The sequence below is a fragment of the Microtus oregoni genome, unplaced genomic scaffold, assembly GCF_018167655.1.
Source record: "Microtus oregoni isolate MIOR12 unplaced genomic scaffold, Mior012 000020F_ref0000438, whole genome shotgun sequence".
Taxonomy (NCBI): Eukaryota; Metazoa; Chordata; class Mammalia; order Rodentia; family Cricetidae; genus Microtus; species Microtus oregoni.
The window spans coordinates 13,857,741-13,874,176 of NW_024543079.1; the positions used below are offsets into that span (position 1 = coordinate 13,857,741).

The 16,436-nt window shown below is 49.4% G+C and overlaps 1 protein-coding gene across 2 annotated transcripts in view; it reads left to right on the forward strand.

Annotated features, from left to right (window-relative positions):
* The window catches only part of LOC121460485 (ubiquinol-cytochrome-c reductase complex assembly factor 1), an 87,633-nt gene extending 72,462 nt beyond the window's left edge, over positions 1 to 15,171 (forward strand). For both annotated transcript variants that reach the window (XM_041670919.1, XM_041670920.1), the window contains 3 exons: positions 2,971 to 3,048; positions 10,638 to 10,751; positions 13,819 to 15,171. In XM_041670919.1, coding sequence (XP_041526853.1) covers positions 2,971 to 3,048; positions 10,638 to 10,751; positions 13,819 to 13,953 — 327 coding nt within the window. In that variant the 3' untranslated portion in view covers positions 13,954 to 15,171. The remainder of the gene's footprint in view (positions 1 to 2,970; positions 3,049 to 10,637; positions 10,752 to 13,818) is intronic.
* Positions 15,172 to 16,436: the final 1,265 nt, after the last annotated feature.

Here is a 16,436-nt window from a genome sequence, read left to right on the forward strand (position 1 = left end):
ATTTTAATAGCTTAAATAAATGGGAAACTATGAGTAACTGACATAAAGGAGCCTTTCCCATGTGGTGGCTCAGTATGTATGGGTTTTTATAAAAAGCAAAGCATTATGGACAAGGATAAGATTTTAATGAGCAAACAGCCCAACACCATCTTCTGCGGGGGGATCCGTGTATTCATAAGCAACATGCTCCATCTAGGGTGATCCAGCATTGGGGAGACAGGGACCCCGCACACCAGCAGATAAATGCTTAAGTGAAGGGGGTGGAGGAGAATTGGGGTTCGGCAGAGGGAAGCTCTAGCATCGAGGACCTAGTGAGGTGAGCCTAGTGACTCTGTGCTGTCATTTCACCATGACATATGACATATACATAGACATATACATAGTGACCCTGTGCTGCAGGAGAAGCTTGCACTGGCTTCCAGAAAGAGACCTTCTCGTGAGCTAGTCTAGCCTGGGTGGTGACATTAGAAAGCCATTCCTAGCTGTGGCGATTTGCCCTCTCTCTGTAGAAGTGATGGGGAGCTCACAGGAGGGCACTGGAGTAGAACCTGGCTACCAGTGAGCTCCTGGCTGTATTTCGCTCTCCCCAGACACTTAGCAGCCAGCCATCTTCCCATGAGATGATGCATTTGTCCCTATCTGGGCCTCTCTGGAGAACAAAACCAAGCTTTGCAGAATAATATTTGGGGGATCTTTGGCAATACCCTTTAGGTGGTGAAGTGGGACTGTTTGCTCCGCTTCAACCCCGCTCTGATGGTAGCTTGCTGTGTAGCCTTGGGTCTGTCTTTCCGTGTTCTAGCCTCATTTCACCATTTATTTCCTGGGGGTCACTGGTCCAGGTGATCCCCGAAGGCCCTTTCAGCTTCAACGCTAGTTGGCATGATGCGGAACGTAAGCTAACTCTGCCGTCTGATCAGCTTGAGTAAATGTTTTCCTAGGAGTGGTGCCTTGCCTTATGTTAGATGCCCCTGGCATGCTTTTTTGGCTCTGGTCGTCTTGCACATTTAGAAGAACAACTAGTCCCTAAGTAAGGAAGAACCCAAGTGTGTTAAGAGGGCTAGCTGACCTCTTGTCCTCACGTGACAGAAGGAACTCCTAGCTCTGGCCTGTTCTGAGTCTCACCGCGGCACACTAGATGAAGCAGTAAGAAGAAATACAGTGGTATATATTTCTGGAATTCCAGAAACAGGGAAGGTGCTTCTTTAGCAAAAACAAAAGAATTTGTGTCACTGGAGAGGGCATGCTATGAGTGGCCCTTGCTTTTTTGCTTTTGTTTGTTTGTTTGGGGTGCTGAACCCTCGGCCTCACACATGCTAGGAAAGTACTCAGCCCTAAGCTACATCCCCAGCCCTGGGTGGTGACCTTGCACGGATTTATTATGTTATGCCTGTCTTAGCCCCTGTCCTGGACCAGGTGTTTGGGTGCCAAAATGATTCAGTCCTGTTTCTTTTGACCCAAGCTTGAGTAGCTCCCAGACTGGTGGGAAAGACATGTATAAGCAGCTCCAACCATACTGTATACCCAGGGGGGAAGCACAAAGGAGCAGTGGCTAATGTGGCCTGGCTTGAAGGTGGGGAGGAAAGGTCATGGCTTACACGCCCAGCTACCAGCAATCTCATATTTTCCAGCCTCGAACCTCACAATTTCTCTTCACTGCTGAACATTGTTCATGACTGTAAAGCACTGGGACTGCTTTTGGTTTTAGTTTTGTGTAAACAAGGCAGGTCTTACTCACAGTTCCGTGTGTTTGCAGAGTTAGCTGCCATTTACCAAGACTTCCAGGGTATGCTGTTAACTTAATGAATGAATGCAAACGGACTTCTGTGCTCTTGAAAACAGTTTTTGTGTGCAGGGCATTTAAGAAGACAAAACAGCCTCAGAGAGCTTGGCTTGCTCAAGACCGCATCCAAAATATATACCGGAGTTAGGACTTGAATCCGGGTTTTCTGAGTCTAAACCTAAACTCTTTTGCCTTTTTTGACCTCCAGAGACCAGTTATGAACCCCAAGATAAAAGTCACTCGGTCTTTGATTTATTATGTGTTATACTTTGAATGTAAACTGTCCCCCTACAGGCTCATGTGTCTAGACACTTAGTTTCTAGGTGATGGACCTGTTAGGCTGTGGAACCCTTGAAATGGCAGCTACCTGGAGGGGGGGAGTATTGCAGGGGACCAGACTTTGAGGAGTACAGTAGGGCCTCACCTTTACTCCAAGCTTTCTGCTTCCCAACCCACCAAGATGTGAACTAGCAGCCTCACTCCCCACCATTTGCCTACAGCCACATCTTCCATTGCTCAGTGGACTGTGTCCTCTTAGAACTGTGAACCAAAATGAATCCTTCCTCCCTTAGGTAACTTCATTCAGGTATTTTACATACATATACATATTAATAAGACAATAATAATTTAAATTACATTTACCTACTGATGTGTGTGTGCATATGGAGGTCAGAGAACAACCTGTAGATGTCACTTTTCTCCTTCCATTGTGTGGGTCCTGGGGCTCGAACTCTTAAGTTGTCAGACTTGGTAGCAAGCACCTTTGCCTGCCAAACCATCTCAGTGGCCCTTCTGTTGTTTTCGGGACAAGGTGGCATTTGGTCCAGGCTGTATGACCTTGTTATGACCTTGAACTTGAACATGCATACTTGCATACACACAACGCTAGGGGTTACAGGAGTGGGCCTGTTTTTCTATGCTGGGCTGTGTGGTCCAGTACTCAGACTGTTTCTAATCCTTTGTGCTGATCAGCACTAACGCAAAGCGCTTGTGTATTTGAAGGTTGAGTCATTAAAATGAACATAGTTTTGAATCAAAACCTGAATGAAGTGACAGTTTCATTGTGGAAAATCCTGACAGCTGGGGACTTGAAATGGACTGGCAGCTTAAACTGAGTCCCTTTCTCTTTCACACCTGTGACAGCTAAGGACATCATGCTTTTCCTTACTTTCTTACCTTTGTTTTTGTAGATTAATTCCTATCTCCTAAAGAAGAACATGGCCCTCATGACAAACAATTTCTATGCGGCAATCTTGGGATATGATGAGGTAAGATCATTTGTCGAGCCTTAGGCCCCAGCCTCTCCCCCCCCCCCCCGCAAAGGCACACCAGCCTTCTTCCCTCCACCCCTTTTCCTTTCCATTTAAAGAATTTTTTTTTAATGTGTATGTGTCTGTGTGAGTGTCTGGCACACTTGTGTAAAAGTGCATATCAGGGCCTGTGGAGGCCAGGAAAGGGCACCAATCCCCTGGAGCCGGAATTAATGGATTTTAAGTTGTGAACCACACAGTGTGGGTGCTAGAACCAAAGTGGTACACAACCACAGCCAATCCCGGCAAAGCCTCCCACTACATGTGTATGTGCGTGTGTGTGTGCGTGTGCGTGTGCCGTGTGTGTGTGTGTGTGTGTGTGTGTGTGTGTGTGTGTGTACCTGCAGAAGCCAGAAGAGGGTGCTGGATCCCCCGGAGCTGAAGTTACAGGCAGTTGTGATTCACTGATTTGTGTGCTCAGAACCCCACTTGTGACCTCTGTAAGAGCAGCAGGCGCTTGTAGCCGCTGAGCCATCTCCAGCCTCGAGGGGATTGTGTGAAGGAAGCCTTGAGGACCATATTCTCCGCTTGCCGTTTTTGCTTACTATTAATTTCTTCGCCTTCTTTGAGTGCTTGGGGAAAGAGAACATTGTATAATTTGATCAAGCCTTTAACACGTTAGCATTGAGTGCCTGCTGAGTGCTGGATGGGGCCAAAGGCGAATCAGACACTGCTATGGTCTCAGCTCTTGCCAGAGAATGCAAGACACTCATATGTCAACAGCATGATCTGTGGGACAGATGTATTCTGTTGTATTTTTCATTTTAAAGCAGCACTTTATACTTGTTTTTGTGTATGAACTTTTTGCCTCTGCGTATATATGATCCGTGAGTGCCTGGTGCCTGTGCAGGCCTAAAGGGGCACTGGATCCTCTGGACTGGAGTGAGAATGGTTGCGAGGATGGTTGTGGAAGCTGGGAATTGAATCCAGTTCCTCTGCAAGGGCAACAAATGCTCTAGACTGCTGAGCCATCTTTCCAGCCCCCAGTATGCTCATTTTTGTGTTTTCAAGGCAGGGTTTCTCTGTGTAGCCCTGGCCGGCCCCGGGAAACTCCCTCTGTAGACAAAGCTGGCCTCAAACTCAGAGATCCACCAGCCTCTCCCTCTGCCTCTCCCTCCCAAGTTCTGGGATTGAAGGCGTGGCCATCACACCTAGCTTCATATACTTATTTTTAAAGTCCACAAAACTGTACATATCTGCTTGAAATACAAATAAAGACCTAGTTCTTCTCCAGCCCCGAAGGAGAAGTCGTCATAGATCATCGAGTCTCCTTCCAGGTGTCCCCTGTGCACAGACAGCAATTCCTTGCCTCTATGCCAACGGGTTACGCCTGCACACTTTTCTGTAGAGTGCTTTATGCACAGAGCTATGCGTGTTGAACAGTCACAATCTCAAACTTAAAGTCTGCCCAGTGAATGCCAGTTCTCCATTTCCTCCTCCTCCCAGTCCCTGGCAACCACTTTTTTTTATTTTCTGTTTCTCTGAATTGACTAGGAACTCGTGTGAGTAGAATCTTACAGTGTCTGCTCTTTTGTGGCTGGCTTATTTCACCTAGAAGTGTGTCTCCAGGTTCATCCATATTGTGTGTCATTTCTCAGCCCTCCTGCTCTATTATGGAAATTTCAGGTGTGATAAACACCTCACCTGTATACGCACTCCCGGCACTCATCATACCTCAGCTTTGTCTTTATAAATGTTGTGCTTTTAAACTCATTTTGTGGCTAACTCCCGACTTTGTGAGAGCACTGCCTCTTAGGAAAGGATCCTGACCTTCCCCAGGCTGAGCTCATCCCACCTCCTGTGGCTGCTCACAGCGCTTCCCAGCATTAACCATCTGTCACCTGGCTGGGTGTGGGTTTCTTCTGGGAAGTGACAATGCCCAATTGTTTCTGATGTCTAACACGGTGCTTGGCATGCGGTGTGGAGGGGAAGAAATGTACAGAGTAGGGCTGGGGTGTAGCTCTGCAGGTAGATCCCTTGCCCAGAATTCACAAAGCCCTGGGTTTGATTCTCTGAACTGAGTGAAACTGGGCATGGTGGCACATGCCTGTAATCTCGGCTGGCATGTTCTATCATCAGTTCGTTCATGTTAGGGATTGAGCCCAGGGCTTTGTGCATTCTAGGCAAGCACTCTGCCAGCTGAGCTATGTTTCCAGCCCATTTTTAAGTCCCCTGCTTCATTGCTTGAGAATTTCATGCACGCATATCATGTGTTTTGATTAAATCCACCTCCCATTCCCTCTCCTACAATTCCCCTACCACCTTCCCTTCCAACTTCATCTGCCCTTTTTTTTCTTTTTTCTTCTCTTCTCTTTTCTTTTTCTTTCACCCCCCTGAGTTCACTTGTTGCTGTCTGTATGTGCATGGGTCTAGGACCATCTGCTGGAGCCTTCATGTTCTGCACCCAGGAGACACTTTGAATCTGATCCCTAAACCCTCGGAAGGCTTTGCTCCCGTAGGAGCCACCTGGTTCTTCAGCAAGCACCCAGGTGGCATGAACAGGAAAGCTTGGAAAACATGCTAGTTACCTGGGATACTTTCTAGAAATTTAGTGGCAAGAATCCATTACCCAAAGTTTCTGTCTTAACTGGTATGGGTTGACAGCCATAGATGTAAAAGTTCCCAAGGGGCTGGAGAGATGGCTCAGCAATTAAGAGCACTGGCTGCTCTTCCAGAGGACCTGGGTTCAATTCCCAGCACTCACATGGCAGCTCACAACTGTCTGCAACTCCAGTTCCAGGGAACCTGACACAGACAAAACACTAAGGTGCATGATATAAAATTAAATAAAAAATAAACAACAACAACAAAAGTTCCCAGAAGGTTTAGATGAGTAAGTTCAGCCAGAACACCTTTTCTTAGATTTTGAAGTGCACGTGAATCACATACAAAATGGGGTAAAATTTGTGTTAGACTCGGCCGTTGTGGGTTGGAACCCAAAGAACTTCAGAGAAGCTGCAAGCCGCGCAGTGCGGCCGTTTTTCAGAACACTGTATAGTCACAGTGTTCTGGACCTGCCCAAGATGAGCTGCTTGCCACTGTTCTCGATTTCATTAAATAAACTTGTCACCGCCTCATCGTGGTGGTCCCATTGGTGCTCCGTAACCGCAGGCCAGAAACCACCGTGGTAGACAATGAGGAACCTTCACATGTGGCTGGCTCATCCTTCCCTCCCTGTCTTCCTGCTCTGTTGAGCTCAGATGCTTCACTATATCACAGGCCTTGTGTGAGCTGTTGTGCTGTTGCGTGCCCTCTCTAGCTGTCTCTCATTGCCTGTCCTCCGAGGGGGGTCTTTGGCCTCGCTGCCCTTCTGGCCATTGAATGTTGAAGTCAGTAGCCGGGAAGGGGCCAGTCAGCTTGTTATTGTGAAAGACACTCTGTGTTTATGCACTTTTCTCTGTTGGTTAGAATGTTCTGCAACTTTCCTCCTACTCCCCATCTCTTTAAAGGCTAACTTAATGGGGCTGGAGAGATGGCTCAGCAGCTAAGAGCACTGACTTCTCTTTCAGAGGTCCTGAGTTCAATTCCCAGCACACACATAGTGATTCCCAACCATGTATAGAAAGATCTGGTGCTCTCTTCCGGCCTGCAGACATACATGCAGGCAGAGCACTATATACACAATAAATAAGTAAATAAATAAATAATTTTTTGAAAGACTAACTTATGTATGTATGTGTATTTGCCTGAATGTAATATATTCACCGTGTGCATACCAGATACAGTGGAGGCCAGAAGAGGGCATCAGATCCCCTGGAATTAGAGTCACCACCATATAGGTGCTGGGAACCAAAGTCAGATCTGCAAGTGCACTGAGCCATTTCTGCAATTCACAGAGATCCTCCTGCCTCCATCTCTTAAGTGCTGGGATTAAAGTTGGTCCTGCCTATTCTGTTTTGTTTGTTGGTTTTTTTTGTTTTAGTTTTAATTTAGTTTTTTTTTTTTTTGAAACAATTTATTTGGTAACCCTGGATGTTCTGAAACTCACTGGCCTGGAACTCAAGAAGTCCACCTGCCTCTACCTCCTGGGTGCTGGGATTAAAGGCGTGTGCCACCACTGCCCAGATGTTCCTCCCTATTCTTATAGGTCACTTCTTTGCACACTTCTTTCCTAAGCTCTCTAGATCTCTCTTGCTTTTACTCTTCATCTCACCATGTATCTATCCTTTTAACAGTGTTTTTGGCATGTTTTATCACGTGTGGTAGGTGAGGAAAATGTTGGTGAATCAAGCATGGTTCAGTCTCTTGCCCGGTGGAGTTCCTGAGACAGGCGGCACACAAGTCAGTACTGACTAAGCAGATGCATGTTTGCTCACTAACAGAGGGCACTGATGGAGACTAGCAGTGGACAATACAGTATGGGCTGGGAGGAGCTCTCCAAAGACTTACTCAGAAGGAAAGACTGAAGAACGAGGAGGCAAAGGCAGCGATGGTCTCACCAAGGAATTTAGCATTTGTTCACTGCCCAAGATTTTGCTCTGTGCTACCTTCTCCCTTCTGGATTGCAAGCCCCTGAGAACTGAGCCCAGTCGCTAGGACTCTGTGCTCTTAGCATTGTGCTAGGCACATAGTGGAAGTCGCCACTCGAGGGCAGTACCACACCTTCCTCTGTTACTCTAGACCAGACACCCTAATTTCCTAAGGAATGCCTTCTTTTATGCCATGAGGTAACAGTGGGCCCATACTAGACTGTGGGAAATTGGCCCTGCACCCTAATGCTTGGTACCTTTCTCCTCTTCTGCTTCTTGCCATTCAGATTTGCGTACTTGAATAGACTCCCGTTTGTTTCCAATGAGTTCCTAGCAGTCTGATGGAAAGAAGGCAGCAGCTGGGTCTGGTGTCGGAGTCTGCCATTTTCAGCACTCTGGATCTGTGCCAGGGCTGGGTGATGGCTAGGCAGGCACCATCCCCTGACCTCAGCAATGCAGGCCGGTTCCTCTCTCAACACCAATTACCTCGCTAACCCCTGAATCTCAGTACTTATCTGAGTGGGGTAATAATACCTGTGTTCTCTGGTGCAGGTAATCATTAGACGCTGGCTGGCAAGGAGACCTGGGAATCTGGAACAGCTTCTTTGAAGGGCTAGAAGGGCCAACGCCTCCTGAGTCCCCCTCTGCCCTCTAACTGCTCAGGACCCCTCTGTATGCATTTGCAGCTCCGGGATCCCTGATTGCAGCAAGCTGTGACTCCCCTGCTTCTATTTTTCTGGGCTCTGCTCATTCTCCAAGCCCATTTGACACTCCATCTCACCTTCCCATATCACATAAGTGGGTCTCTGCCAGCAGCGTCCCGCCTGTGCCCAGGGCACTTCACACACAGGCGGGCTGTTGTGTTAGCAAATGGCTCGCGGGAGGATGATGTGCCCGAGCTTGTCCTTGGCCGTCGTTGCCATCTGCTAGGAGAAGCGGATTTCCCCAGCTCGACCATCACACCAGGACAGTCTTCAGCCTTGGACCTGGGGGGTTCTTTAGCAGAAGGCACCTCAAGTGGGTGGAATGCTTCCCACCTGTCTGTTAACTCCCTGCACATAGGTTGAACCTGGAGTCAACCTTATATACCACAGGGCCATGAGGCTAGAGCACAAAGTGTCCCTGTGTCTTTGTAATCCTTTCTAGGCAGAGAGCCTCCCATGGACATTGTCTCTTTAATGCAACTCTGTGGGATAGGAATTAATCAGGCTCAGCTAACGAGTGAGAAACTGAGGCTCCAGGGGGGCTAACGGCTTTGCAAAGGCCACACTACCATAAAGCGACAGAGCTGGCATTGAACTTAGGTAGTCTGGCTCCAAGATCCCACTGTCGTCTCAACTCTGTTAGCTTCCAGCTAAAGCATGCTTTTGTTGATTGTACCCAATACATATCACTTTTTAAAATGGCTTTGTAGCCTGGCACAATGGCACGTGCCTGTAATTCTAGTACTTGGGAAGTGTAGGCAGAGAGGGTCGGGAATCCAAGGTCTCCCTTGGCTATCTAGAGAGTTTGAGGGCAGCCTTGGGTACATGAGACTGTCACAAAAATCAAAAGGCTATGCTGGTGAGAGTTACCACCAAGCCTTCTGGGCCAGGCCAGATCCCAGGGCCCACCTGGTGAAAGGAGAGAACCAAACCTTGCAAGCTTTCCTCTGCCCTCTGCACACTCTCTGTGGTGTGTGCACACCCATACCCACATGCATGCAGAATCAATAAGTGTAATTCTTTTTAAAAAGCCTTTCCTTTTTGTGTGGTGGTGCCAGGACTCCAGGGCTTTGCAGACACTAAGCAAGTATTCCACCACCGAGCCACACCCCCAGGCCACATTACCTCATCTTTGTAATTCGAGGATGCTGTAGGTAGAGCGAGTATTTTCTTTCACGTCTACCACGCAAGTCCTGGGGCGATAGCCATGCACCACCCCACCCCTTTTAGAACGCTGTTTCCATCCCTCTGAGTATCCAAGAAGCCCTAAGACTCGGATTTAGCCATAACCATTGACCCTGACTGTGGCAGACAGAGCTCAGACTAGGTCCAGCCTTCTGAGTCCAAGGCAACGCTTCAGTTCCATGTCCTACTTTGGCACAAAGGCAGAAGCACTTCCCAGGGCCTTTCCCTTCAGTTCCCTTCATCCTCCCTGCCCTAGAGGTCTGAGCTAGAAAATGGCTGTAATTGGCCTCTATAATAATATCTGGGCTTCCAAACAGAGTTCCCAGTGCCAGTAGAGGCAATATCGGGCACACAGACAGGTTCTGAGCATTGCCCTATGCGACTCTTGTGGCCCATGGCAAACCTACTAAACAGCCTGTTCCTTTCCTCAGAGTCTGGGCCTATCATTGCCAGATGGGTGACAGCAAAGGCAAGGTACCTAGTTCCCTCTCCCAAAGAGCCAGCTACCTTGCAGGTGTGTGACCTTGGACCAAGCAAGTATGAGCAGTTCGCACCCATCCCCATGCCATGCCCAGGCAAACACAGACTTGCAATGCTGCCAGCCCGCAACCTGTGAACAGCAGCAGAAGTATGGCTACCACACTACCCTTGCTGGGTCCTGCAGACACTCATTGCCTACTCCAGGGACAGTGGGTGTGGCCATACCTGGAAGGTGAGTGCCAGCTCTACATTACCTTAGCCAGTCCTCCTCCTGTATAAAAAAATATTGAGGGGCTGGAGAGATGACTTGGTGATGAAGAGCACTGGCTATTCTTCCTGAGGAGCCGGGTTTAATTCCTAGCACCCACATGATGGCTCACTGCAATTCCAGTTCCAGGGGATCTGACACCCTCTTCTGGCCTCCATGGGTAGCAGGCACTCACGTGATACACATGCAGCCAAACCCTCATATACATAAAATAAAAATAAAATTTACTTCTAAACAAAGAAGAAACACTCAGGAGGCAGAGACAACTTTGTGAGTTCTAGCCTGGTCTACAGAATGAGTTTCAGGCCAGCCAGAGCTACACAGTAAAACCCTGTCTCAGCAAACCCCCGCCCACACTTCAAAAAAAAAGTTGGTCTCCTGTTCAAATATCCCAGCTTTTGTATCACGGCTCTGCAAGACATATCCCGTTCTATGTTCTAGGGGATCCTTTCGGATGATCGTGGGCTAGCTGCTGCCCTCTGGAGAACCTTCTTCAACCAGAAATGTGAAGACCCTCGGCAGCTTGAATTGCTGGTGGAGTACGTGAGGAAACAGGTTAGCGGCCTCTCCCTGCTCACAGCTGGTGGCAGTTGAGTCCCCCTGAGTGCATGGTGCTAGCATCTTGGAAGGTCATGAGAGGCCGACTGACCAGGAGGTAGTTTAAGGGGTTCTGGTCCAACCACATCAGGAGCAAGCACTAATGAAAACGAGCCTCCTTCCTTCCTTCTTTCCTTCCTTCCTTCCTTTATTCTTCCTTCCTTTCCTCCCTCCCTCCTTCTTTCCTTCCTTCCTTCCTTCCTTTATTCTTCCTTCCTTTCCTCCCTCCCTCCCTCCTTCCTTTCTTCCCTCCCTCCTTTCCTCCCTCCCTCCCTCCCTCCCTCCCTCCCTCCCTTCTTCTTCCTTTCAGGTTTCATGTAGCCCAGACTGGCCTTGGATTCCTGATCCTCCTGTCTTCATCTGTGAGCCACCAGGCATAGCTTAAACATGAACATCTTTGACCAGGCATAGTGGCACTTGGGGAGCAGAGGCAGAAGCAGACAGGTTCCTGTGCGTTCGAGGCCAGCTTGGTCGACATAGAGAGGGTTCCAGGACAGCCAGGGCTACATAGTGAGACCCTGTGTGTGTGTGGGGGGGGGGGTACACGAGACAGCAAAACAAACAAAAAACAACAACAGTGAGGACCAAGCACACTTTGTGTCCAACTGTGAACAAAGAATGGGCACCTTTAGTATCCAGCTGTGAACCAGGCTGAGGATCCCAGAAGTGGGGACGGAGAAGAAAGGAAGAGCCTGCTGCTTTCAGAAAGCCGTGGTATTCATTTGCTGTTTCATTACCTGCTGGTGCTAGGTGCCAGGCTAAGTACTATTCTCTCAGTCCTGGAAATGTGGCATGAGGCATAATGTCACCCACTGTGCCTGTGTGCATTCCTGTACTCCTGACTGCTGGCAGAACCAGGCTCCAGGCAGCACCCGACAGATGCTTCTCCAGCTTTCCCCACCGGCTATTCTGCACTGTCAATCAGGGTCCCCATGCCAGGTCCCTACCCCTCTGGCTTTTCAGGATTCCTGACCCTAAGGCTTCCAAGAGGAGCTCCTTGTGAGGACTGCTTGAGCACAGGGCAGAATTAACTCCTGCTCTCCCGCCCTAGATCCTGCATGGATTAGAAACACATGCCTTCTGCATGAATGGATTCACTCATCCTGAGGCGGGCCATGGAGGCTTTTCTGGGGTCTCCCAGTGGTTCACCCTGCACGACTGGCCTCAGAACCCAAGCTGGGTGAATCATTTAACCACTAGAGGCCACAGCTGCTGCAGACAGCTCACCAGCTTGAGCTGTCTGTGAGTCACACCTTTGCTTCATGGACTTGGCCCCTGGGGCTGAAAGGGCATCATGCCATAGTAATCCTTGAGTTTACCTCCATGGCCTTGCTAGCCTCCAACAAGCAGGACAGGGAAGGCCAGACCCCAGCTCTGGAGGAGACAGGCTAATGGGTCTAGCTGGTTGCTGAGGCTGTTGGTAGCCAGAGCGTAGGGAGTCCCAGAGGCCAACACTGCCATTTGACTGTTCTTCAGATCCACCAGAGCCGGGGCGAAGGCACTGTGGCTAGAGAGCCTCACCCTTAGGAGTTGAAATTGGCAAAGTAAACACTTTTTTTAGAGACCCACCCATTCTTTCCCATCTGTCCTGGTGGGCTCGTGCCGGAGGCCATGACAAGGCACAGCCAGACTCTCTGCAGGGGCCCCAAAAGGAGGGATTGCCATAACTAGTGCCCCTCATTTGCCCCCTTAGAAGTGGGCAGTGGTGGGGCCCTAAGAAAGCAAGGAGCTTCTGATGGGGGCTCAGTTCTGTCACGCCTGAGCACACCTGCCGTCAGGTCTGGGCTGAGCAGAGTGCCAGGAGCCAGACAAGCACACAGGCAGCCCTGGAGGCAGTTGGCCAGCCCGTAGTGTGAGCTGGGTTCAGGAGGGTGCTGGGGAAGCCAGGAAAAGGCATGTTCTGACATGGTGTGTCGGGGCAGCCCGGGAAGCTGGGCCTTGAGCCGTCTCTGGTCCCACACAATAAATTGGTTACTATTTGGTAACCCATCTGCAGTTAAAGTTAACCCAGGATGTAGGCAAAGTGGTGGAGGAGCTGGAGCGAGGTGTGGCCTATGGCGGAGTTGAACTGCAGACACCTGGAATGCTGGGCTCTCGGGTCAGAGGCTGGGGCTAAGTTCAAGAGGCAGTCTCAAAATGAAACAGGAGCAGTGTGCTCTTGGAAGAGGAGATGATCCAAGGCCTAAGATAAAGCCCCAGTCTTCCTTGCTCTCCCCATAAGGGAGTCTGCCATGTGGGGCAGGACAAACTGGACCCACCGGGCAGCATCAGGACCACGAAAGGATGAAGGTGTCAAAGACGTTAGGAAAAGTGTTGGTGTGCCAGTATTCTGCATGCACTTCACTGTCGTCCCCCCCCCCCCCCGCCGTGCTTCGTAAGATACACATTTCCGGCTGCTCTCGGACAAGGGGACGAAGTTTCAAAAGTGATCACTTTGTGCAACAGCACCAGTGACAGGCAGAGAGTAGACAGGATGACTTCCGGAAATCATCTGTTCTACCTTCTTGGCCTGCAAGAACTTGTAATGAGGGGTAGCAGAGGTTCAGTGTCCCTCATAGGGGATGGGTGGAGCAAGGATACGTGATAGCAATTTCCTAAAACATCGACAGTGTGATTCCCTAGGTCAGTGGCTGTCAACCTTCCTGATGCTGAGGTCCTTTAGTGTGGCTCCTCACATTGTGGGGACCTCACCATAAAATTACTTTGTTGCAGCTGGGTTGTTGCTACTTTGTAACTGTAATTTTGCTACTGTTATGAATTGTAATGTAAATTCCTGATATGCAGGATATCTGATATGTGACCCCTTTGAGAAGGGGTCACATGACCCACATGTTGAGAACCACTGCCCTAGGCCATTATTTCTCCAAATCCTAGTGCTGTAATCTGGGAGCTGGACCGTCAGATTGCTACCACCACTCCCTCCCCTTCTCTTCTCCTCCTTCCTCTTCCCTTTCCTCCCCTTGGGGAAGCTGTCTTTGCCACCCCCACTTATGCCTTTTCTCTGTCCCCTGCTCTCTACTTCCAGATGCAATACCTGGACTCCATGAACGGTGAGGATCTACTTCTGACAGGGGAAGTGAAATGGCGCCCTCTGGTGGAAAAGAACCCACAAAGCATCTTGAAGCCCCATACTCCTACTTACAATGATGAGGGCCTTTGAGACACTGGCCCCTCTGGACAGTTAGCTGGGTGGCTTGGAGGAACCTCCATGGAAGAAGTGCCTGTTTGTCCCAGGACCCTGAAGAAGGTGGCCTGAACTGACTTTTGAACAGCACCTGTTGAATACTCAGCTCATTTGTGTTGAGTTTCTTCTTCTGAGCCTAGAAGTCTGATCCAGTGGGAGTCCTGCTTGTGTGTGTGGTGGGGGGATCCTCTCGCTCTTCTGACATGTTACCTCCCTCAAGAGAAGCCCCAAGCACACTTCCCAAGTCCCTTAAGCAACACACGTGACTGAGAGCTTTTCCAGAAGGCTGAGGAAGGGATGAGTTGGTTAGAAATGGGGCCCACCCACCCAGGTCCCCCTGTGTCTAGGAGCAGTTTCTAGTGCTAAGTCAAGATGGGTAACCATATACTGGCCCCCAGCTGTGAGCCATGGGGTTGAAGTAGCCATTAAAAAAAACAACTTATTTCTGCCATGGTTCTTCTTTGTTCCAGGGTCTTTTAGAAACATAGGAAAGCCGGATGTGGTGGCACATGTCTTTAATCCCAGCAATGGGAAGCAGAGGCAGGCTAATCTCTGAGTTTGAGGCCAGTCTGGTCTACAAAGGTGAGTTCCAGGACAGCCAGGGCTACACAGAGAAACCCTGTCTCAAAAACAAAACAAAGAAACATAGGCCAGATGGTGGATGCTCCACGCTCGAGAATTAGCTCCGGCTGCTCTCTGCTCCCGCTCCTGTCTCCAGTTCACAGAGAGGAGTCCTTGTGTGGGCAAAACATAGTCTGCCAGGCGCATTCTCTGGGACCCAGGAGGCCTTTGTGGGCCAAGGGGCTCGTCATATCCTAAGTCATTTAGAAAGAGGTCTTGAGGACAAAAGTCCCTTTGTCACCCACAGTGGACTGGGAAGGAATGCTCTGACTTTCCCCTCTCAGCCTCCTTTGACACGAGATAGCAAGAGCATTCTTCCTTGCCTGTTGGTACCATCCCAAGCCCCAGCCGAAGCCCGGTTTCCACCCCCTCCCCAGCTTCTAGAGCATGTACTGGAAGGGGCACCTGGTCTGAGCACTTAGGGGACCTGTTCTCTCCTCTCTGAGAGCTTGGGTCATCTCTTGGAAGGTTTTCTGAAATTGAGGGAAGGGGGTAGGTCCCGTTGTGCCCCTCCCTCCCCCATCCAGCTTCCTTCATTGAGTTGCTATAAATGAGTCACATACAGAAACTCTATACTGTGTGCTCTGCGCCACTTCTGTGAAAACATTACAAATCAAGCCGCCTTCCATTGGTTTATTTAAGATGCTTTTGTCGCGAGCGGGGCCCTGGAGTGAAGCGTCCTCTGTGAGTGTGAGATAGTAACACCTTGTAACTCATTACATCTGGGCACTGTTTTCATAAACCAGAGGCGAGCCAGGCAGGAATTTGCTGATTAATTTATTTTTAATGGAGTGAAGTATGCCACGCACCAAAATAAACTTTCCTGTGTGTACCTAACTGCTCCTGGAATGGATGGAAAAATTAATGGGACAGATTGGCTCCTAGCTCTGCACATTAATTCATATATAAAAGTTATTTGAGCATTAACCCATTTGCTGCCCAGGGCAGCTCCCCAGCCACAGATCCCAGCGCATGGCACCAGTTTAAGCTACTGGGCTTGCTTTCCTGTCAGGGAACCTTGACAGCCATTTCAAAGGTCACTAGGGCCCATCCTGGTGCCCTTGCCTACCTTTCTTAGGTTCTGTGTTCATGCAAACCCTAGCTGAATCCAGCAACGGAAAATGGCCCTTGCTTGTAGAGATTGTATCTTTAGAATTCGGTGTTGGGATCCAGCAACTCTTAGCGTGGAGCTGGGCTGTGATTCTCGGGGTCCTTATTAATGATCGGATGCATCAGTTGCCACACCACCCTCCCATCTTCAAGCTAAAACTCAGGTACTCAATAGGCCGCATCCCTGCCCGAGCACAGGGAGTCACTTGGAGTTACCTGAAGGGACCATACCATGTTTCCTCTACCTGGCCCTCTTCCTCCTGGTGCCAACGGAAGAGATCTTAATCTTCCTGAGTGTCGGCTCCCCACAGGCTTTCTGGGGTGCACCGAATGGTGTCCTCTGCTCACTTAGCACCCCTCTAAAGGCAGAGGTAACCCTTCCCCATACTGCACTGTTGGCTGCAACCACATAGTGGCCGCCGTGTTGGGAGGTCACTTGCTGTGCACCTGGTAAGTAAGCGAGGGCGAGTGAGCGGTCACTCGCTGTCTGCAAGCCCAACAGAAAGAGCCATTGGGCCAGCCTCAGCTCATCTCAGTTTAGCACTGATACTGAAATATCAAGCAGCTCCAAACCCAGAAGCTCCATTTAAACACTTTTCTAATTAGAAGGAAAAATATAACCAAAACAAGTGGAAGGCATTATTTCTGGTCCCCGGAAGACTGCTCTTCAGGAATTGTTTTTGTCACCTTTTGTATACTTCCACTTCCTCACACACACACAATATAAA